Source organism: Elephas maximus, chromosome 20, assembly GCF_024166365.1.
Source record: "Elephas maximus indicus isolate mEleMax1 chromosome 20, mEleMax1 primary haplotype, whole genome shotgun sequence".
NCBI lineage: Eukaryota > Metazoa > Chordata > Mammalia > Proboscidea > Elephantidae > Elephas > Elephas maximus.
In genome coordinates this window covers 56356689-56381070 of record NC_064838.1, presented here as the reverse complement: position 1 = coordinate 56381070, position 24382 = coordinate 56356689, and the positions used below count along the sequence as shown (strand labels likewise).

Here is a 24382-nt window from a genome sequence, read left to right as displayed (position 1 = left end):
GAGCTTCTTGGTTCATTGCAGCTGGCCTGGGAGGGGACAGTCCCTGTGGGGCAGGGGAGCTGATAGTTGGGCTGGCAGTAGGAGAGGTGAGTCCACACCAGCCAGGCCTGTCGCTGCTCGCTTCACCTCAGAAATCTGTCTCCTCATCCCACGCCTTTCTCCTCTGGGGCCTGGGGTGCCCACGTCACTAAGGAACACTTGCTGGTCCTTCAAGCCCCCATAAATGTCTTCTCCTCCTCCTCCCAAAAGTCTCCTAACCCACCAGCAGAGCCCCCCTTCCCCTACCCTACGCTGAGCTTGAACGCCTTCGAGAACATTCAACCTGCTCAGTGGCAGAGCTGGCCTTTTACCTCTCTGGCTTTCCCAGGCAGGACTCAGGTGTTAGCCACCCTGTCTCTCCCACTGAACCAGGCACAGGGGCTAATATACACCTGGCACTCCATAAATACTTCGCAATTCCAGCACAGGACCAGAACATACCCGGGACTTTGCAAATGCTTGTGGAATTGAATTGCCTGCCCCTGACTCCATGGAAGTTGCTTCCTGAGTCGGAGCATCCCTGGGGAACGGTTTGTTAGGGATTTCCTGATGCTTCTCAGACCCAGTGACTCTAGAGATTGGCTTGTCAGACAAGTCTCTGTGGTCTTTCCCTGTGCCAGCCAGGCTGAGTGCCCCGCACCTAGCAGTGACCAGCATGGTGTGGTCCCTGACCTCATGGAGCTCACAGGCCAGGGGGGAGATGGACAGTAAACCAGCAACATGTAAGCAGACACCGTAATTTTAGGTAGAGATAGGAGTGGTAAGGGGGACGGAGGTGTGAGAGGATGGCTGGGGTGGGGTCAGAGGAGGCACTTCTGAGGAAGGGATGTTGAGGCTGAGACTTGGAAGAACACCTGCAAGCGAAGTGATGATTTGGGGGAAGAGCAGGCTGGGCAGAGGGAACAGCTAGTGCAAAGGCCCTGAGGAGGGCCCAGGTATGACACATTGGAGGGGTAGCAAGCAGGTCAGTGTAGTGTGACGAGGATGGGGACAAAGGGAGCCTGGCTGGGTCTGCCTCCAGCCACATCCTCCAGAAGTCCTCTTGACCACCGCCATCGAGACCAGAAAGGTGGTAGAGGTGATCTATAGATGTCCTTGTCGTACAGATGGAGAAATTGAAGCCTGAGATAGGATCACAGAGCAATTTGGGGTCAGAGCTGAAAACTGGTCCAGCCTTGGGTCCCTGGCCAGCACATCGTAGCTGAGTGAGAATGCCCTTGCACCTTGAAGACAGGGCAGGGCTGTCCTGGGCTGGTTCACTGCAGCACAATTCCAGGCTCCCTGGAGGAGGAAAATTGATTTATCCTCTGGGCTTTCAGGTACCTGGCCCTGTCTTCCTACCCTAAACACTTTGGGGATAGCCAGCAAAGCCCTGCTATGGGGCATAAGAGGTGTGGCCTGCATGCTTCTGTCTTGCCCAAGGCCCTGGAGTTGAGCTGGTATCTCCAAACCCACCTCAGCTGGGCAGCAGGGCATAGGGACACAGAATCATCACAGCTACCATGGACTGGGCACCATGCCCCTCATGGCCCCACGAGGAGACTGACACCTGAGAGGCTCAGTGACTTGCCGAAGGCCACAGAGGCTGCCCACGATAGAGAACTGCACTGTAAATGCAGTAGCCACTCATCACACATGGCTACTTAAATTTCACTTAATTAAAATTAAATTAAATGAGAAATTCACTTTCTAATTCATACCGGCCACACTAGTCACATGTGGTAGGTAGTTGTGATAATGCACAGTGCAGATACAAAACATTTCCATCGTTGCAGGAAGTGCTTTTGGACGTTGGTCTAGAGCAGTGGTTCCCAGCCCTGGCTGCCCACTGGATTCACCTGGGGCGCTTTTAAAATACAGCTCCACCCAGGTCCCACCTGCAGAGGTTCCCTACGGCCCTAAGACTGAAAACTCCTGCTCTAAATCTCCATCTACATTATCTGCTGGGAAGGTTCTCTGCACTGAGGTCAGGCCTTTTATGAGCGTTGGCACCTAGCCCACGCTTACAGGGCCAAGGTGGGCGGCAGGGAACTTGGCTTTGGGGGATGTGCACCCTCATCACAGCTGGGCTTCCTTGGTCCTTCCCCCTGCCCCTGGACAGGGTGAAACACTGCCCAGCATCTCTAAGGGGCTATAAGGAGTGGGGGAGGGAGGAGGCTGTGACCCCAGTAGAGTCATGGGATGTGGGTAGAAGGACACAGCACACAGGGCTTCCCCATCTGACTTGAGTGAGTGGCACAGAGTGTGGCTACTGCCAGCTCTGTGTTCCTCACACCTAGAAGCTGATCCCTGTGAGCCCCAGGCCCATTGACATCACTGTCCCCAGGGCAGTTCTGGTCATGCCATCCATTGCCTGCAACATAGAAGGACAGGCCTGAGCTGGATGTTTTCCAGAGGGACCCCCTAATGTCCTCACTAATGTCCCCAGAAGTCCTGTCGGAATTTGTGGCCTCACAATCTGGCCTCATTCCTAACCCTACCTGCTCTGTCCCTGGTCTCCAAACACTCTATGTTCAGTCTTGTCACCAGACTTTTGCCGAGGCTGCTCCCTGCACCTAACTTTCCTTTGTCTCCTCTCCTATCTATGCCTTACCCATGCTCCAAAGCGCAGGTCTCCTGGGCCCCTTAAAAAAGCTTTCTTTGACTACCCTAATCCTTTTGCCTTCTCTCTGTGGAGAACAAGCCCTGCCCAGCACAGACTCTGTTACAATCTATGAGCAATCTTGAAATGGTTCATTTATATATTCAGCAAATATTTATTGATATAAATAAATATCAGTCCAGGCCCTGTGCTGGGTTTGGGGGTACAGTCATGTCTGTCCCTGGAGCTGACATTCTCCTGTGGAGAAGACAAGAAAGAGACAAGTCCAGGATGTCAGATGGCAATAATTCCCCGGAAGAAATACAGACGGGAAAGGGTGAGTGGTGAGCTGACATTTTACATAGGGTAGTCTGGGAAAGCCACGCTGAGAAGATGGCATCTGAATAAAGACCTGATGGAAGGGAGGAACTGAGTTAAGTGGACACTGGGCCAACAGCCAGTTCAAGAGTCCTGAGGTGGGAGTGTGCTTGGCACATTCTCGTTCAAGGAACAGCAGAAAGGCCAATGTGGCTGGGGCAGAGAGAGCCAGGGAGAGTGGTGGGAGCCAACGCAGAGAGAGCCAGGCCAGATCACTGGAGCAATGGAGGGACGTGATGTGACTGAGGTTGTAGTAAGAAGCCACATGTATTAGGTGACAACTCAACATCAAGCTCTGGCATGAATTTATAGCTCACGGAATCCTCTCTCCTCCACTGTGGAAAACATATTATGCCTGTTTTACAAACGACGACACTGAGGCTCAGGGAGGTGAGGTGACTCCTCCTAGGTCACCCAGCTCAGAGGTGGCAGGGTCTGGATTCACCCCCAGATCTGTCTGACCCTGGGACAAGCCCTGGGCTGCTCTGCTTAGAGTTTCCAACAGTAGTGCATCAGTAGTGCGGGGCAGACTTGATGGCCTTGATGGGGCTTTCCAGGCAGGGAGGATTCCAGATCGGGGTTTACCAGGTTGGGCTGGGCTAGGCCAGCGGGGATCACCCTGTCCTTCCTCCTCTTTTCTCTGCCATCCCAGAGTGACCTTGGCCCTTGGGCTGGGGGCTGGGGAGTGATGACAGGGCTAGAGGCTCTTGTAGGAGGCCTGCTGATGGGCTTTGCAACAGGAAGGGCACATCCTTGCCATGAAGGGTCTTGAAAAAGAAGCTCCCTTCTCACCCCCCACCATGGAGCATCCTCAACATTGAGTCCCCCAAACATGAAGGCCACGGTTAGAACTACAGTCTAACCTGATGGAGGTAGCACTTGGGTGGGGGGACACTGCCCTGTCAGAAAGTATAGGCACTGATCTTGGTTTATAAAGGTTGTACCAGTGTAGATCCTGGATTGTCTATGCGGCGTTGGCAAAGTCAGCCTCTTTGCAATTGTTGGCAAAGAAATGAACAAGATGGGGGGTAATAGAATCACGAGCTCCTTCTCCCTGGTAGGTAAGGGTACAAGACAGTGTGGTCTGGAAAGACGAGGGAGGGTGAGGAAAATCTTCCAGTGCCTCTCACTTTGAGCAAACCTGACATTTGAAAATCATTTTACAGAAGAATTTCTTTAAATTCACCTTTCTAATTTATGAGTTCCTATAGGGCATGTGTTATAGGTTGAATTGTGTCCCCCCAAAATATGTGTCAACTTGGCTAAGGCATGATTCCCAATATTGTGTGATTGTCCACTGTTTTGTAATCTGATGTGATTTCCCTACATGTTGTAAATGCTACCTCTGTGATGTTAATGAGGCAGGATTAGAGCCAGTTATGTTAATGAAGCAGAACTTTTGAGATATAAAAGAGAAGAGAGCAGAAAGACATGGGGACCTCATACCACCAAGAAATAAGAACCAGGAGAACATGCAACCTTTGGACCTGGGGTCCCTGCACTGAGAAACTCCTAGACCCAGGGAAAGATTAATGACAAGGACATTTTCCCAGAGCAGCCAGAGAGAGAAAGCCTTCCCCTGAAGCTGGCACCCTGAATTTGGACTTCTAGCCTCCTAGACTGAGAGAATAAATTTCTCTTTGTTAAAGCATCCACTTGTGGTATTTCTGTTGCAGCAGCACTAGGTGACTAAGATAATATGGGTGTGCCACAGGAACAACTGACAAAAACAAGACAAAATACCACCTAACGACAAAAGAACCCTTAAGTTTAACTGATTAGATTTTTTCTGTACTGTATATAGATTTTTTTCTTCCTTAACTTCCCCCCTTAAATGTTTGGCTGGCAGGCAAGAGAACATCTGAATAAGATGCCAATGTTGGTGGGAAGGCTCGAAAACTGTCCTTTGAGCAGCAGTGAACAGTTTTGGGGTGTGTGTGAGTGAACAGGTGTGCGTGTAGTTGTTTTATGGGGAGTTTCATAGTAGCCAAACATTTCTACGCCAAATCACAGGGAAGATGAGATTAAATGTACCTGTACTTCTTATGGAAACCCTGGTGGTGTAGTGGTTAAGGGCTATGGCTGCTAACCAAAGGGTTGGCAGTTTGAATCCGCCAGGCGCTCCTTGGAAACTCTATGGGGCAGTTCTACTCCGTCCTATAGGGTCGCTAGGAGTTGGAATCAACTCGACGGCATTGGGTTTGGGTGCTTCTTATATCTGGCCCCAGATTTTCCAGAGTCGAATGAGATACCTGCTGCTCCACATACAGCTGCCCCCAGTGCAGGTTCTGAGTTTACAGAACCAGGCTCTGGTTTGCAGGGGCAGGGACACCATCTCAGCATGCAGTAATAAACCTAAGGGCGTGCCAGATGCTTATCAGTGGTGGAGTCTGGCCAACCTGATCTGCCCAGAGGAGGTGATGGAAGGTTCCAGAATCTTGTAAAACATCCGGTCCAGGTCAGCTTCAGGTAGGGAATGTGCCCGGAGTGAGGCCTACCCAGAACCCAGGCCCAGTGTCATAGAGTCGAAGGAGTGAGGCCTAGTAAAGGAAAAGTCTGGGCCGGCCTGCCGAAGTAGAAAGTGAGCAGGGGCGGGCTCTGGTGGCAGGCCCCTGGATTGCCTTCTTCCTTCATTTAAACATCAGAAGGGAGAAGGACATCATGCTTGGTAAAATAGTGGGTCCTCGAAAAAGAGCAAGACCCTCAACAAGATGGATTGACACCGTGGCTGCAACAATAAGCTTAGACATAGCAACAATTGTGAGGATGGCACAGGACTGGGCAGTGTTTTGTTCCGTGAGACATAGGGTCGCTATGAGTTGGAACTGACTTGATGACACGTAACAACAGCAACAATAATTTATCATAGCTCCTCAGGTCTGACAGGTTCCTGGGTGGCCCAAACGGTTTGCACTCCGCTTCTAACCTACAGGTTGGTCTGTTAGAATCCACCCAGCGGCGCTGCAGATGAACGGCCTGACAATGAGCTTCTGTAAAAGATTATAGCCAAGAAAATCCTCCGGAACAGTTCTACCCTGAAACACGTGGAATCACCATGAGTTGGAATGGATTTGAGGGCAAGCGGTTTTCTCAGGTCTAAAGGCTCATGAGTCCGAATCGACTCGATGGCAACGGGCTCGCGTTTTGAAAGGCTCCTTAGAGGGTCAGGCCATATCACATGCCCTCATACTACAAATGGGGATACTGAAGCCCAGAGAGCAGATGAGGTTTTCCTAAAGTCACACAACGAAGCAAGAAGTGGAATCGGAACCAGGGCTTCGAACCAGTTCATTCCAGTTCTAACCCCTGCTGAGATTTGCTGTATACAAGTTCCGAGGCCTTGCTACGGCTGCTGGTTAGGGGCCAATTCTGTCCTCAAAATTTATTATACATAAGACTCACCTGGGGATCTTGTTAAAATGTAAATTCTGATTCAGTACATTTGTGGTGGAAATGTAAATTCTTCCAGGGGTTCAAACCGAACAGGTTTTAAGTCCAGATCAGAACCCAAGTCACTCTCATTCCATGGATGTACTTCCGAGGGACTTGTGCTCTTTTAAATCAACCCTTGTTTTACGCGCGTTAGGACAGGCGAACGATTTAAAGAGTTCCGGAGGGGCGAATAATTGGTTCTTTCAAGGGAATCTTGCCGAAAAACCAGCTGCGCCTGTGCGCATTGGTGCTTTAAGACAACACTAACACGGCGGCCACGTGTCCTCCACTTCCGGGACCCTTAAGGCCCTCGCTTGGGGTCTCGAAACCCGGCCCTTACCTCATGGCATCTCGGGAAATGTAGTTCCTCCTTTCTCCAGACAGGATAATGCGGGGCGGCTTGGAACTGCATTTCCCAGAAGACTCTGCTCGCCGGCATGGCAGCAGGGCAACAGGCAGGTGGGGAAAGTTGTCTTCCTGAGCTTTTTTAATTTTTGTGGAGAAATGAGCAACAGCGGACAGAAGCCTCTAGCAGCGCCTTGTGTGGGCTGTCTGGTCTGGCGCAACTGGGCGGAGGGCGCCGAGACCACGGAGCTGGCAATATAGCGCTGCTTCCGGTCGGGGGACAAAAATCTGCGGGCCGCCTCTCCTTTAATTGCAGTAGGCGGGGAGCGGTGGCGCGACCCGCGTTGCTATTGGCGGCGGTTGGGGGCGCGGAAACTGAACGGGCCGCAACGGCTGCTGCCGCTGCTTCTTAGAGCTCTCGGGGCTCCTCGGGCGACCCCAGCCCGGCGATGGCTATACCCTGCCCGGTAAGTCTCTGCTGGCAGCGGCGGGCGCCCGGTCTTAGTCTCCTCGCTGGGGCAGCGGGCGCCTGGCCAGCGTGATGGCTGCGAGAGAAGCGGATGGGGCGCCGGGTTCCGGGCCGATCCTCTCTTACCTCAGTTTACCCATTTGTGCAGGGAGCGCAGAGTCGGGACACTTACTGAGCGCCTCCTTCGTACCAGGCCCTGTGCAGGGCCGCTGGGGCGAAGAAACCAGTCCATGTCCCAGGGTTTGCATTCTAGTGGGGGATAGCCCGACTCGAGGTGTGACCTGGGGCCAGCGTCGGGCTTCACTGGCCTCAGTATCTCCATCTTGAGCAGTGGGTGGCTGGATGGGGGCCTTGTTGAGGACACGTCCAGCTCGACAGGAGGGAACAGCGGGCAGCTGGGATGCCTGGATTGGCCATCCTCTCTGAGTCCCAGGCTCAGAAAAGCCCCCTTCTTTTTGCGGGTTGTTTTGAACCAGCCTGGCCCTTTGTCTGGGTGGAGAGTCAGGGAGGCTGGGTGGCAGCCTGTGGCCTCCTTCGGTGTCTGGGGATTTGGGCAGAGGGCCCAGACTAAGATCCAGGCCTTTTGACCACTAATTTGGTGCCCCCCCCACACTTGAATAAACCACTGGATTGGGGGAGACGAGGCTGGCCTATGGGGAACACAGAACCTGTGGGATTAAGGGAGGGGGGCTTGAGGGAGGCTTCAAGGGCCCCCAAGTCAGCGGTGCACCTGAACTTGCCTCTGTGCACTGAGCCTAGAGGTGGACACTGTCTTGCTCTTGTTCTTCCAAGAAGCTCAGGTGACAGCTCGGTGGTCATGAGGCAGTTACTTACTACTATTTTGTGGGGGCCCCAACTGCCATTGCCTCTTGTTGAAAAGGGACTTAGGCAGGTGTGTTGGGGGTGCAGCTGGGCACAGCTCTGTGGGGTGGTGGCCGCCTTGGTCTACCCCAAGGGCATCCTTTCCCAAGAGGAGGGCTTGCTGAGCTCCCTGGGGACACCCAAGATACTTCTTTGAGGTTTCTGATGTTTGGGGTGGTGGGACATGTTTTGATGGCTGAGTCAGGAGCTCTGTGTCTCTGGAGAAATTCCCCAGAATATTCTCGCCTTTGTCTGCCAAAGCAGTGCCTGAATGGCCCTACTGCTCTCTGATGTTGTTTAAGTGGCGGCGGCGGCGGCAGCTGTGGTGATGTCACTACGGGCCTGTCCAGGCGTAGCTGATGTTATTGATTGAATTGTGTTTCCCCAAAATGTGTGCCAACTGGGCTGGGCCATGTTTCCCAGTATTGAGTGATTGTCCACCATTTTGTCGTCTGATGTGATTTTCCTACATGTTGTAAATCCTACCTCTATGATGTTAATGAGGCAGGGTTAGAGGTAGTTATGTTAATGAGGCAGGACTCACTCTGCAAGATTAGGTTTTATTTATGATTTTTTATTGTGCTTTAAGTGAAAGTTTACAAATCAAGTCAGTCTTTTACACAAAAATTTATATACACCTTTTTATGTACTCCTAGTTGCTCTCCCCCTAATGAGATAGCACACTCCTTTCCATCCTGTATTCCCTGTGTCCATTCAGCCAGCCTCTGTCCTCTGCCTTCTCATCTCCCCTCCACACAGGAACTGCCCACATGATCTCGTGTGTCTACTTGAGCCAAGAAGCTCACTCCTCACCAGTATCATTTTCTATCTTACAGTCTAGTCTAATTCCTGTCTGAAGAGTTGGCTTTGGGAATGGTTCCAGTCTTGGGTTAACATAAGGTCTGGGAACCATGACCTCCGGGGTCCTTCTGGTGTCAGAGCATTAAGTCTGGTCTTTTTACGAGAATTTGAGGTCTGCATCCCACTGCTCTCCTGCTCCATCAGGGATTCTCTATTGTGTTCCCTATCAGGACAGTCATTGGTTGTAGCCGGGGACCATCTAGTTCTTCCGGTCTCAGGCTGATGTAGTCTCTGATTTATGTGGCCCTTTCTGTGTCTTGGGCTCATAGTTAACCTTGTATCTTTGGTGTTCTTCATTCTTCTTTGCTCCAGGTAGGTTGAGACCAAGTGATGCATCTTAGATGGCCGCTTGCTAGCGTTTAAGACCTCAGACGCCACTCACCAAAGTGGGGTGCAGAATGTTTTCTTAGTAGATCTTATTGTGCCACTTGACCTAGCTGTCCCCTGAAACCATGATCCCCAGACCCCTGCCCCTGCTACTCTTGCTTTTGAAGCTTTTGGCTTATTCAGGAAACTTGTCTGCTTTTGGTTTTGTCCAGTTGTGCTGACCTCTCCTATACTCTGTGTTGTCTTTCCCTTCACCTAAAATAGTTCTTGTCTACTATCTAATTAGTGAATACCCTTTCCCTCCCTCCCTCCCCATCAAAGAATATTTTCTTCTGTGTTTAAACTATTTCTTGAGTTCTTATAATAGTGGTCACAAACAATATTTGTCCTTTTGCAACTGACTAATTTCACTCAGCATAATGCCTTCCAGATTCCTCCATGTTGTGAAATGTTTCATGGATTCATCATTGTTCTTTACTGATGCATAGTATTCCACTGTGTGAATATATTAGGTTGTATTTTGAGTCAAACTCTTTTGAGATATAAAAGAAAATCAACTAGAGAGACAGGGGACCTCATACTACCAAGAAAGTAGTGCCAGGAGCAGAGCAGTCCTTTGGACTCGGGGTCCCTGAACTGAGAAGCTCCTAGATTGGGGGAAGATTGATGGCAAGGACCTTGCTCCAGAGCCGACAGAGAGAGAAAGCCTTTCCATGGAGCCGGCATCCTGGATTCGGACTTCTAGCCTCCTAGACTGTAAGAGAATGAACTTCTGTTAAAGCCATCCACTTGTGGTATTCCTGTTACAGCAGCACTAGATGGCTGAGACAGCTGACCTTTGGGTTCACTGGTCAGTCTGTGGTGAGACTGAAGGTATGGGACCTACTTCCTGAGATGGGGGTTCTGAAAGACCCCCTCCCCTTTTTTCTCTTTCTGAACTTTAAAAAATAACTTTATTGAGATGTTATTCACACACCGTAAAATTCTTTTAAAGTATACAATTCAGTGGTTTTAGTATATTCACAGTGTTGTACAGCCATCAGCACTAATTCCAGAACATTTTCATCACCCCAAAGAGAAACCCTGTCTGTACCTGTCTTAGTCACCTAGTGCTGCTGTAACAGAAATACCCCAAGTGGATGGCTTTAACAAAGATAAATTTATTTTCTCACTGTCTAGTAGGCCAGAAGTCTGAATTCAGGGTGCTGGCTCCAGGGGAAGGGTTTCTCTCTCTGTTAGCTCTGGAGGAAGGTCCTTGACATCAGCCTTGCCTCAGTCTGGGAGCATCTCATCGCAGGAACCTCAGGTCCAAAGGACGCACTCTGCTCCCTGTGCTGCTTGGTGATATGAGGTCCCCATGTCTCTCTGCTTGCTTCTGTCTTTTATATCTCAACAGAGCTTGGCTTAAGACACTACGGAATCTTGTAGACCTCGTCAATATAACTGCCGCTAATCTATTTTATTACATCGTAGTGATAGGATTTACAGCATATAGGGAAATCACATCAGAAGATGAAATGGTAGACAATCATACAAGGGAATCATGACCTAGGCAAGTTGACAGATATTTTTGGGGGACACAGTTCAGTCCATAATAAAAAAAAAAAAAACCTTTTTTTTTTTAATAGTACCCATTAAACAGTCTTTCCCCATTCCCCTCCCCACTCCCAGCCCCTGACAACCGCTGTTCTATTTTCTGTCTCTGTGGATTTGCTTATTCTGGATATTTCATATAAATGGGATTATACAGTATGTGGCCTTTTGTTTCTGTTTTCTTTCAGTGAGCACATTGTTTTCAAGGTTCCCCCATGTTGTAGCATATTATCAGTACTTCATTCCTTTTTATGGCTGAATAATATTTCATTGCATAGATATACCACATTTGTTTCTCTCTTCATCAGTTGGGGGACATTTGAGTTGTTTCCAGTTTTGGGGTTTTATGAATAATGTTTCTATGAACATTCACGTGCAAGTTTTTGTGTGAACACGTTTTTGAGTTTTGGCTCTATGCCTAGGAGTGGAATTGCTGGTTCGTTTGGTAACTGCCAAAGTGTTTTCCACAGTGGCCGCACCATTTACATTCCCATCAGCACTGTATGGGGGTTCTGAATTCTCCATACCCTCACCAACACTTGTTCCCTCCCTGCCTTCCTCCTTCCCTTTTTCTTCTTCCTTTCCTTTGCTTTTATTCCAACCACCCTATTGTTGTTGTTGTGTGGGTTTCCCAGAGCAGATCACCAGATCTTTTCTCCTGCAGAACAGCTGGTGGGCCCACAGCACTGACCTTTTGGTTAGGAACCAAGTGCTTAACCATTGTGCAACCAGGGCTCGTTTCTAGCCACTCTAAAAAAAAAAAAAATTTTAAAAAGTGGGTGTGAAATGATAATCTCATTGTAGTTTTGATTTGCATTCCCTGATGACTAATCTTTTCACATGCTTATATATATCTTCCCTGAAGAAATGTCTCCTCAGATCTTTTGCCCACTTTTTAATTGGGTTATTTATCTTTTTGTTATTGAGTTGTAAGAGTTCTTTTAAATATCCTGGATACAAGTTTATTATCAGATATATGATTTGTAAATATTTTCACCCTTCTGTGGGCTGTGTTTTCACTTTTTAAAAACATAGCTTTATTGAGATATAATTCAAGATATACAATCCAGCCACTTAAAGTGTATAATTCAGTGATTTTTAGTGTATTCACAGGTATGTGCAACCATCACCACAATTTTTTTTAATTAATTTTTTTTATTGTGTGTTAGGTGGAAGTTTACAGAGCAAATTAGATTCCCGCTGGAGAGTTTGTACGTAAAGTGTTTCATGGCCTTGGTTTCGTTCCCCACAATGTGTCAGCACTCTCCCCATTTCTGCCCTGGGTTCCCTGTTTCCTTTTGTCCTGATTTTCTACCCTTTTCCTGCCTTCTCATCATTGCTTTTGGGCAAATATTGCCCTTTTGATCTTGTATAATTGATTTTTCCAAGCAGCATGGTCCTCTCAGGTGTTACTGTTTATTTTATGGGTATCACCACAATTCTAGAGCATTTACATCACATCAAAAAGAAACCCCATGCTCTTTAGCTACACCTGCCTATCCCTTCACCCCACCCCAGCCCTTATTGTTAGGTGCCATGGAGTTGATTTCGACTCATAGCAACCCCGTGTGACAGAGTAGAACTGTCCCATAGGGTTTCTATGGCTGTAACCTTTACGGTCTTTTCTCCAGTGGAGCAACTCGACACACCACAGCAACAGTAATCCTTATAGAAGCAGATGACCAGGTCTTTCTCCCGTGGAGCTGCTGGGTGGGTTTGGTTAGCAGCTGAGTGCCTAAGAGGTGTACAACCAGGGCACATACTCCACACCTAAGCAACCATTAATCTACTTACTCTGTAGATTTCTCTGTTCTGGACATTTCATTTGAATAGAACCATATAATATATGGGTTTTGGTGAATGTCCTCTTTCACTAGCATGACGTTTTCGAGGTTCCTGCACATTGTAGCATGTATCGGTGCTTTACTCCTTTTTGTAGTGAAATAATGTCCCATCGTATGGCTACGCCAACTTTGCCTATCCTCTTGCCAGTTGATGAACGTTGGGTTTGTTTCCACCTTTGGCTGTTACGGATAATGCTGTGATAAACACTTGTGTATTAGTTTTTGTGTGGACATATATGTCCAGTAAGGAGCCCTGGTGATGCAAGGCTTAAATGCTCAGCTGTTATCTGAAAGGTTGGCAGTTCAAACCCACCAGCAGCTCTGTGGGAGAAAAGACCTGGCGATCTGCTCCTATAAAGATTACAGCCTAGGAAACCCTATGGGGCAGTTCCACTCTGCCCTAGAGGGTTGCAGTGAGTTGGAATCGACTCGACAGCACACAACAGCAACAACATATATTTAGTTCTCTTGGGTATATTCCTAGGAGTGGGATTGCTGGGTCATACAGGGACTATGTGTAATCCATTTAGGAACAATCAGGCTGTCTTCCACAGTGGCTGCACCATTTTACATTCCCACCAGCGATGTACGAGGGTTCCAATTTCTCCACGTCTTCCTCAACATTTACTATCTGACTTTTTGATTCTAGCCATCCTTCTTTTTGTTGTTATGTGACATCGAATCAGTTCCAACTCATAGCCACCCTGTGTACAACAGAACAAAACACTGCCCGGTCCTGTGCCATCCTCACAATCATTGTTACGCTTGAGCCCATTGCTGTAGCCACTGTGTCAGTCCATTTCCTTGAGGGTCTTCCCCCTTTGACTGACTACTTTATCAAGAATAATGTCTTTCTCCAGGGACTGATAACATGCCCAAAGTATGTGAGACATAGTCTCGCCATCCCTGCTTCTAAGGAACACTCTGGTTACTTCTTCCAAGACAGATTTGTTAATTCTTTAGGCAGTCCATGGTATTTTCAGTATTTTTACCAACACCACAATTCAAAGGCACCAATTCTCCTTCAGTCTTCCTTATTCATAGTGCAGCTTTCACATGCATATGAGGCGATTGAAAACACCATGGCTTGGGCCAGGTGCTCCTTATCCTTAAAGTGACATCTTTGCTTTTCAACACTTTGAAGAGGTCCTTTGCAGCAGATTTGCTCAATACAATGTGTCTTTTGATTTCTTGACTGCTGCTTCCATGGGTGTTGATTGTGGATCCAAGTAAAATGAAATCCTTGACAACTTCAGTCTTTTCTCTGTTTATCATGATGTGGTTTATTGGTCCAGTTGTGAGGATTTTTGTTTTCTTTATGTTGAGGTGTAATCCATACTGAAGGCTGTGGTCTTTAATCTTCATCAGTAAGTGCTTCAAGTCCACTTCACTTTCGACAAGCAAGGTTTGTCATCTGCATAATGCAGGTTGTTAATGAGTCTCCCTCCAATCCTGATATCCCGTTCTGCCTCATATAGTCCAGCTTTTCAGGTTATTTGCTCAGAGTACAGATTAAATAAGTACGGTCACAGAATACAACCCTGATACACACCTTTCCTGACTTTAAACCATGCAGTATCCCCTTGTTCTATTCAAATAAGTGCCTCTTGATCTACGTACAGGTTCCTCATGAGCATAATTAAGTATTTTGGAATTCCTGTTCTTCGCAGCGTTATCCATAATTTGTTGTGATCCACACAGTCAAAATGCCTTTGCGTAGTCAAAGGCAAACATCTTTCTGGTATTCTCTATTTTCAGCCAAGACCCATCTGACATCAACAGTGATATCCCTGTTTCCACATCCTCTTCTGAACCCAGCTGGAATTTCTGGCAGTTCCCTGTTGATCTACTGCTGCAGCCACTTTTGAATGATCTTCAAAAAAATTTTACTTGTGTGTGATATTAGTGATATTATTTGATAATTCCCACATTCGTTTGGATCACCTTTCTTGGGGATAGGCATAAATATGGATCTCTTCCAGTTGGTTGGCCAGGCAGCTGTCTTCCACATTTCTTGGCATAGACAAGTGAGTACTTCCAGTGTTGCATTCGTTTGTTGAACCATCTCAGTTGGTATTCTGTCAATTCCTGGAGCCTTGTTCTTTGCCAATGCCTTCAGTGCAACTTGGACTTCTTCCTTAAGTACCGTTGATTCCTGATCATATTCTACCTCCTGAAATGGTTGAATGTTGACCAATTCTTTTTTGTATAGTGACTCTGTGTATGCCTTCCATCTTCTTTTGATGCTTCCTGCGTCCTTTAATATTTTCCCCATAGAATCCTTTGATATTACAACTCGAGGGCTTGAATTTTTTCTTCATTTCTTTCAATTTGAGAAATGCCGAGCATGTTTTTCCCTTTTGTTTTTCTATCTCTAGGTCTTTGCACATGTCATTATAATACTTTACTTTGTCTTCATTAGCTGCCCTTTGAAATCTTCTGTTTAGTTCTTTTACCTTATAATTTCTTCCTTTTGCTTTAGCTGCTCGATGTTCAAGAGCAAGTTTCAGGGTCTCTTCTGACATCCATTTTGGTCTTTTCTTTCTTTCCTGTCTTTTTAATGACCTTTTGGTTTCTTCATGTATGATATCCTTGATGTCATTCCACAGCCGCTCTGGTCTTTGGTCATTAAGTGTTCAACATGTCAAATCTATTCTTGAGATGGTCTCTAAAGTCAGGTGGGATATACACAAGGTCGTACTTTGGCTCTTGTGGACTCGTTCTAACTTTCTTCAGTTTCAAATTAAACTTGCAGATGAGCAATTGATGATCTATTCCACAGGGTCTATTTCACGATTGGCCCCTGGCTTTCTTCTAACTGATTATGTTGAGCTTTGCCATTGTCTCTTTCCATAGCTGTAGTTGGTTTAATTCCTGTATATTCCATCTAGCGAGGTCCACGTGTATAGTTGCCATTTATGTTTGTGAAAAAAGGTATTTGCAATGAAGTTGTTGGTCTTGCAAAATTCTATCACACAATCTCCAGCATCGTTTCTATCACCAAGGCCACATTTTTCAACTACAGATCCTTCTTTGTTGCCAAGTATCGAATTCCAATCACCAGTAATTTATCAGTGCATCCTGATTGTATGTTTGATCAATTTCAGACTGCAGAGATTGGTGAAAATCTTCAATTTCTTCATCTTTGGCCTTAGAGGTTGGTGCGTAAATTTGAATAATAGTCATATTAACTGGTTTTCCTTGTTGGTGTATGAATATTATCCTATCACTGACAGCATTGTACTTTAGGATAGATCTTGAAATCTTCTTTTTGACAATGAATGCAGCGACATTCCTCTTCAAGTTGTCATTCTCAGCATAGTAGACCCAACGATTGTCTAATTCAGAATGGCCAATACCAGTCCATTTCAGTTCACTAATGCCTAGGATGGAGCTCTGGTTGTGCAGTGGTTAAGGGCAACAGTGAACTGTGACTGGTAACGAAAATGTCAGTGGTTCGTGGTGAGGAGTGAGCTTCTTGGATCAGATGGAGACTTGAGACTATGTTGGCATCTCCTGCCTGGAGGGGAGATGAGAGGGTAGAGGGGGTTAGAAGCTGGCGAAATGGACGTGAAAAGAGAGGGTGGAGGGAGAGAGCGGGCTGTCTCATTAGGGGGAGAGTAATTGGGAGTATGTAGCAAGGTGTATATATAAGTTTGTGTGTGAGAGACTGACTTGATTTGTAAACTTTCACTTAAGGCACAATAAAAATTATAAAAAAAAGAAAATGTCAGCAGTTCGAATCCACCAGCCGCTCCTTGGAAACCCTATGGTACTGTTCTGGTCTGTCCTATAGGGTTGCTATGAGTCGGAATCAACTCTACAGCAAGAGGTTTTTTAATGCCTAGGATATCGATGTTTATGCATTCCATTTTGTTTTTGACAATTTCCAATTTCCCTGGATTCATTACTTCTTACATTCCTTGTTCCAATTATTAATGGATGTTTGCAGCCGTTTCTTCTCATTTTGAGTCGTGCCACATCTTCAGATGAAGGTCCCGAGACCTTGACTCGATCCACGTCATTAAGGTCAACGTTACTTTGAGGAGGCAGTTCTTCCCCAGATATATTTTGGGTACCTTCCAACTTGTGGGGCTCATCTTCTGGTACTCTATCAGACAGTGTTCCACTGCTATTCATAAGGTTTTCACTGGCTAATTCTTTTCAGAACTAGACTGCTGACTCCTTCTTTCTAGTCTGTCTTAGTCTGGAAGCTTAGCTGAAACCCATCTGCCATGGGTGACCTTGCTGGTATTTGAATACTGGTGGCATAGCTTCCAGCATCACAGCAACATGCAAGCCCCCATAGTATGACAGACTGACAGAGGCATGGAGGCTAGCTATTCTAGTGGGTGTTAAGTGAGATATCAGTGTGGTTTTGATTTTCATTTTCTTGGTGACTAATGATGTCAAGTATCTTTTCACTTGCATACTAGTTATTTGTATGTATTTTGGAGAAATGCTTACTCAAGTCCTTTATCCATTTTTACATTTGGTTGTTTATCTTTTTGCTGTTGAGTTTATTATATATTCTAGGTACTAGAACCTTAGCAGACATGATTTGCATGTGTTTTCTCCCCTTCTGTGCATTCTCTTCACTTTCTTGATAGTGTCTTTTGATGCATAAAAGTTTTTTATTTTAGTAATTTTAACTTATCTGCTTTTTCTTCTGTTGTTTGTGCTTTTGGTGTCTGTCTTAGTTACCTCGTGCTGCTATAACAGAAATACCACAAGTGGGTGGCTTTAACAAAGAGAAATATATTCTCTCACAATCTGGGAGGCTGGAAATTCAAATTCAGGGTGCCAGCTCCAGGGGAAGGCTTTCTATCTCTGTCGGCTCTGGGGGAAGGTCCTTGTCATCAGTCTTCCCCTGGTCTAGGAGCTTCTCAGTGCAGGGACCCTGGGTCCAAAGGACACGTTCTGCTCCCAGCTCTGCTTTCTTGGTGGTAGGAGGTCCCCCTGTCTCTCCGCTAACTTCTTTCTTTTGTATCTCAAAAGAGATTAACTCAAGATACAACCTAATCTTGTAGATTGAGCCCTGCCTCATTAACATAACTGTCTCTACTCCTGCCTCTTTAACATCATAGAGGTAGGATTTACAACACAATGCATAGGAAAAATCACATCAGATGACAAAATGGTGGACCATCACATAATAGTGTGAATCATGGCCTAACTAAGTTGACATACATTTAGGGGGGCACAGTTCAATCTATAACAGTGTCATATCTAAGAAGTCATTGCCTAGTCCGAGATTATGAAGATTTACCCTGTGTTTTCACTTAAGAAGGAGCCCTGGTGGTACAGTGGTTAAGTACGTGGCTGCTAACTGAAATGTTGGTGGTTCAAATCCATCCACCACTCTGTGGCAGTCTGCTCCAGTAAAGATTACAGCCTTGGAAACCCTATGGGGCAGTGCTATTCTGTTCTATAGAGTAGCTATGAGTCAGAATCTACTCTATGGCAATGGGTCTGGGTTTTGTTTTCTCTCCTAAGATTTATAGTTTTAACTCTTATATTTAGATCAGTGATACATTTTGAGTTAGTATTTGTATATGGTGGGAAGTAAGGGTCCAGCTTCATTCTTTTGCACGTGGCTATCCAATTGTCCCAGCACCATTTGTTGAAGCGACTGTTCTTTCCTCATTGAATGTCTTGGTGCCCTGGTCGAAAATCAACTGGTCATAGATGTAATGATTTATTTCTGGATTTTCAATTCTATTCCATTGGTTTATATGTCTGTCTGTATACCAGTACTATACTGTTTTGATTACCGTAGCTTTGTAGTAAGTTTTGAAATTGGGAAGTTTCAGTCCTCCAGTTTTGTTCCTTTTGAAGATTGCTTTGGCCATTCTGGGTGTCTTGCATTTTCATATGAATTTTAGGATTAGTTTATCAATTCCAGCAAAAAAGGCAGCTGGGGTTTCAATAGCAATTGTATTGAGCTTGTAGATCAGTTTGGTGAGTATTACCATCTTAACGTTGTTAAGTCTTTCAAACCATGAACAGGGATGTCTTCCCATTTATCTAGGACTTGAATTTCTTTCAGTGATGTTTTGTAGCTTTTGCTGTACAAATCTTGCACTTTTTTTTTTATTAACTTTTATTGAGCTTCAAGTGAACGTTTACAAATCAAGTCAGACTGTCACATATAAGTTTATATACACCTTACTCCATACTCCCACTTTCTCTCCCCCTAATGAGTCAGCCCTTCCAGTGTCTCCTTTCGTGACAATTTTGCCAGCTTCTAACCCTCTCTACCCTCCCATCTCCCCTCCAGACAGGAGATGCCAACACAGTCTCAAGTGTCCACCTGATGCAAGTAGCTCACTCTTCATCATCATCTCTCTCCTACCCATTGTCCAGTCCCTTCCACGTCTGATGAGTTGTCTTTGGGAATGGTTCCTGTCCTGGGCCAACAGAAGGTTTGGGGACCATGACCGCCGGGATTCTTCTAGTCTCAGTCAGACCATTAAGTCTGGTCTTTTCATGAGAATTTGGGGTCTGCCTCCCCCTGATCTCCTGCTCCCTCAGGGGTTCTCTGTTGTGCTCCCTGTCAGGGCAGTCATCGGTTGTGGCCAGGCACCATCTAGTTCTTCTGGTCTCAGGATGATGTAAGTCTCTGGTTCATGTGGCCCTTTCTGTTCCTTGGGCTCATAGTTATCGTGTGACCTTGGTGTTCTTCATTCTCCTTTGATCCAGGTGGGTTGAGACCAATTGATGCATCTTAGATGGCCGCTTGTTAGCATTTAAGACCCCAGACGCCACATTTCAAAGTGGGATGCAGAATGTTTTCATAATAGAATTATTTTGCCAATTGACTTAGAAGTCCCCTTAAACCATGGTCCCCAAACCCCCGCCCTTGCTCCGCTGACCTTTGAAGCATTCAGTTTATCCCGGAAACTTCTTTGCTTTTGGTCCAGCCCAGTTGAGCTGACCTTCCATGTATTGAGTATTGTCCTTCCCTTCACCTAAAGTAATTCTTATCTACTAACTAATCAGTAAAAAACCCTCTCCCACCCTCCCTCCCTCCCCCCCTCGTAACCACAAAAGTATGTGTTCTTCTCAGTTTATACTATTTCTCAAGATCTTATAATAGTGGTCTTATACAATATTAGTCCTTTTGCCTCTGACTAATTTCACTCAGCATAATGCCTTCCAGGTTCCTCCATGTTATGAAATGTTTCACAGATTCCTCACTGTTCTTTATCGATGTGTAGTATTCCATTGTGTGAATATACCACAATTTATTTAACCGTTCATCTGTTGATGGACACCTTGGTTGCTTCCAGCTTTTTGGTATTGTAAACAGAGCTGCAATGAACATGGGTGTGCATATATCTGTTCGTGCGAAGGCTCTTATTTCTCTAGGGTATATTCCGAGGAGTGGGATTTCTGGGTTGTATGGCAGTTCTATTCCTAACTGTTTAAGATAACGCCAGATAGATTTCCAAAGTGGTTGTACCATTTTACATTCCCACCAGCAGTGTATATGAGTTCCAATCTCTCCGCAGCCTCTCCAACATTTATTATTTTGTGTTTTTTGGATTGATGCCAGCCTTGTTGGAGTGAGATGGAATCTCATCATAGTTTTAATTTGCATTTCTCTAATGGCTAATGATCGAGAGCATTTTCTCATGTATCTGTTAGCTGCCTGAATATCTTCCTTAGTGAAGTGCATGTTCATATCCTTTGCCCACTTCTTGATTGGGTTGTTTGTCTTTTTGTGGTTGAGTTTTGACAGAATCATATAGATTTTAGAGAGCAGGCGCTGGTCAGAGATGTCATAGCTGAAAATTCTTTCCCAGTCTGTAGGTGGCCTTTTTACTCTTTTGGTGAAGTCTTTAGATGAGCATAGGTGTTTGATTTTTAGGAGCTCCCAGTTATCTGGTTTCTCTTCGTCATTTTTGGTAATGTTTTATATTCTGTTTATGCCTTGTATTAGGGCTCCTACCGTTGTCCCTATTTTTTCTTCCATGATCTTTATCGTTTTAGCCTTTATGTTTAAGTCTTTGATCCACTTGGAGTTAGTTTTTGTGCATGGTGTGAGGTATGGGTCCTGTTTCATTTTTTTTCTTGCACTTCTTTTGTTAAATTTATTTCTATTTTTTATGCTATTGTAAATGGAATTGCTTTCTTTTTATTTTTCAGATTGTTCATTGCTAGTGTACAGAAATACAATTGATTTCTGTGTAGTGATCTTGTATACTGCAAGCTTGCTGAACTCACTTATTAGTTTTAGTAGTTTTTGGGGGGATTCCTTAGGATTGTCTATACGTGAGATCACGCCTCAAACATTTTTAAGCCCCTTGCAGCTGCTGTGGGAAGAGTCTTGGCCCCTGGGGAAGCCCCTTCCTCACCCACGCTTCCCACATTTGACCCACACTCTCCCCCAGGAGGACCCCTCGCTGGAGAGGCATTTTAAGGGCCACCGAGATGCAGTTACCAGTGTGGACTTCAGTCTCAACACGAAGCAGTTGGGTAAGAGCAGGCATCTTGTCCGAGGGTCTAGGTTACGAGCTGAGAGGACTGAGCTTCCACCAGGGGAGTGGGCTGGGGGGTGCACAGCATAGCGAGGATACAGGGGCTCTGTCTGGATCTACGTCTTGCTTTAGCCTGCCAGCTCTCTGGGTGCTGGCCTTCAGAGCTCCGTTTTACATGCACAGAGGGTGAGAATCAGCAAAGTTAGAAGCCTTGCCAGATCACATAGCCTCTGAGGGTGGGACTGGGTTCTGGGCTTTCCCTGTGTACCCAGCTGCATGTTGGACCTGATCTGTAGAAGGGGCCTAAAGAATTGCTCCTTTTCCTTGGGTCTTTATCGAGTTTGTCATCCACAAGCAGCACGGGCACACCTGGTTGATGCCCACCAGTGAGAAGGATGTTGAGCAGAGCTGGCACCCTGTCGCCCCCATTGCTTTGTGCAGCAGTTTAGTGGCCCCCCCAGCTGCTTGGGGGCTCATACACAGCTGTCAGGGTGGCAGCTTTCTGCTGCCATGGACGAGGCTTACCCTTTCATTCCACGGCCAATGTCCCCTGCCAGAGGCTGCTGGCCTCGTGGTACCTGTAGATTAAGAGGGAACTGGAGTCATTTTTGGTCTGTTTTGGGGCTCTCCAAATTGAGGCAGGCCCTCTCAGTGATGAAAGGCCCATTGGCTTGGGTAGGTGCCCAGTGTTGGGAGGTCTTGCTGTCTAGTACATGTAGGGTGTGCCTGTGGCCAGTTTGCACAGAGGATGCTGGGGAAAGCAGAGCTGGACCTACCAGGGGCTGTGTGCCACCATCCTGGTGGAGGCTCCAGGCCTGCTAGAGCCAAGGCCCCAGTGTCACCCACTCTCCTCAGCCAGTGGCTCCACGGACTCGTGCCTCATGGTTTGGAACATGAAGCCCCAGTCACGTGCCTATCGCTTCACGGGTCACAAGGACGCCATCACCTGCGTGCACTTCTCGCCCTCGGGCCACCTGCTTGCTTCAGGCTCCCGTGACAAGACCGTTCGCATCTGGGTCCCCAACGTGTGAGTTCAAGACTTTGAGGGGCTTCTCTGAGGCTGGGGTGCCAGTGCCAGAGCCACCCTCACCCAGGTCCACATCCTGGCTCTTTTGACTGGTCACAGGGGGACAACGAGGGGCCATGAGAGGCCTGGGCTGAAGTTGGGGCCCTCCCCTCAGGTCAGGAGGGCAATACTGAGCTGACCTTGGCTGTCCTCAGAGGGATTATGGGGCCTGCTGCTGAGTGCGCATGGTGGGGACAGTGCTCTGCTCCTGATGGATAGACTCTGCCTGTCTTTTGGGGACTGGGGCACTCAGCCTGGATTGACTTTGGGAGGGGCCCCGGCAGGGCAGGGCAGGGCAGGGAGAGCATCTATGTGCCTGTGGGCCTCCCTGTCGCTGCCGTGGTCTCCTGACTCTCTGGCTGCCTGTCCTCCCAGCAAAGGTGAGTCGACGGCGTTCCGTGCGCACACAGCCACGGTGAGGAGCGTCCACTTCTGCAGCGATGGCCAGTCCCTTGTGACGGCTTCAGACGACAAGACAGTCAAGGTGTGGTCAACCCATCGCCAGAAATTCCTGTTCTCCCTGAGCCAGCACATCAACTGGGTCCGCTGTGCCAAGTGAGCATGGAACTTCCCAGAGAGCTTGGGGGCTGGGGGTACAGAGGGACCACCAGGTGTCAGTAGCATGACCCTGGGCAGCCTACATAGCCACTCTTTAACCTCCCTGAGCCTCAGTTTTCTTATCTGTGAGAAAACAATAATAGTTCTACATTGTAAGTTGTTGGGAAGCTTTAGTGAGATGATGCACGAAAAGTAAGTCCATTGCCAGCCATGACACCCATGCTGATGCAGCCCAAGCCAAGTCAACAGGGGCCACTTAGGAACCATAGCAACAAGAAAAGTAATGATAGCGTCAGTACTGCCATTGTACAGTGACTCCTTGTTCCTCACAGCCCTGCAAGACAGGGGGTCAGTTTCCACTTGGCAGATGAGGAAGTTGAGGCTTAGCACGGGACAGTGTTTTACCGCAGGGCACCATGGGGAAGCGGCAGGGCTGGCCTTTGGACTCGAGTCTGTCTGGCATGAAGGCTTGCCTGCTTTCCTCTGGGATGTGCTGCTCCTTGAAGGGAGATTTTGTTCCAGGTAGGGGTTCAGTGCTGGACAGACTTCCGAGAGTGGTTGGCCTGAAGGCTGGCCCTCCCCTTGATGTGGGGGGTGGCACTCTGGAGGTAGGGAGCCAGGTGACCTGAAGGGCCTTTTAAGGTTTGAGAATTGCAGACACGAATGTGCCTACTTCTAGCTTATTCTGTTCCTTTCAACAGATCTTTCTCATGTGTCCACTCTGTTGTGTGGGGGGAGTGGGGTGTGGCTAGGGGACACCGGGAAGCCATGAGAGCCAGAGGTCAGGGGCTGTGGCACTGTGTTGCTCTGGGGACCCTACACAAGTTACCTGTCCCCCTGGGGACCCCCTTTCCTTTTTCTGGGAGGTCCACGGTTGCACTGAGGGGCCTTATGATCAAACTCCTGAGAACAGAAGGGCCAAGCCAGCAAATTGGGAGTGTCAGGGCCACACCAGGCCTTGGTGGTGGGTCTTTAGGACCTTCCTGCCTTTCTGTCAGCAGCTTGTTTTGCCAACTCAGATGCAGAGTCAAAGGTAGGCTTGGGGGATGATCTGGGTACAGGATACTGATGCCAATGGTGGGATTTTAGTCACCTTAGTGCTAACAGTGCTAGCGGTCAGCGCTGGCCACATGTAGCCATGTGCAGTGCTGGGCTTTCACAAAGTATCCTTCTCCATGCCCACCTTGCTCTGTGAGGGACCCCATTCTTGCCTCTCACACACACAGTGTGGGGAAGTCACTTGCCCAGGGTCACTTGGGTTCAGAACAGGGCGTGTGACCAGGGCAGTTGCTGGGGTCAGGCTGTGGGCAGCGCAGGGGAGGGTATGGCATGGAAGATGGCGTGTGGTGCCCAGTTGTCTGCTAATCTGTGACTTTACTGCTGCTGCCTGGTGCAGGTTCTCCCCCGATGGGCGGCTCATTGTGTCTGCCAGTGATGACAAGACTGTCAAGCTGTGGGACAAGACCAGCCGGGAGTGTGTCTACTCATACTGTGAGCACGGCGGGTGAGTACCCCACCCCCCTCCCACCAAGAGGACCCTCAAGC

General features: G+C 47.4%; 1 protein-coding gene across 5 annotated transcripts in view; it reads left to right on the top strand.

Annotated features, from left to right (window-relative positions):
- Positions 1-6825: 6825 nt before the first annotated feature.
- The window catches only part of POC1A (POC1 centriolar protein A), a 79681-nt gene continuing 62124 nt past the window's right edge, over positions 6826-24382 (top strand). Inside the window, exons 1-5 of one of the 5 annotated variants that reach the window (XM_049862867.1) lie at positions 6826-6889; positions 21127-21211; positions 22069-22240; positions 22655-22834; positions 24234-24341. In XM_049862867.1, coding sequence (XP_049718824.1) covers positions 22095-22240; positions 22655-22834; positions 24234-24341 — 434 coding nt within the window. In that variant the 5' untranslated portion in view covers positions 6826-6889; positions 21127-21211; positions 22069-22094. Of the gene's footprint in view, positions 6890-6918; positions 7243-21126; positions 21212-22068; positions 22241-22654; positions 22835-23132; positions 23360-24233; positions 24342-24382 lie in introns of those variants that run through there. The other 4 variants (XM_049862863.1, XM_049862866.1, XM_049862864.1 and 1 more) reach the window with 4 other exon arrangements.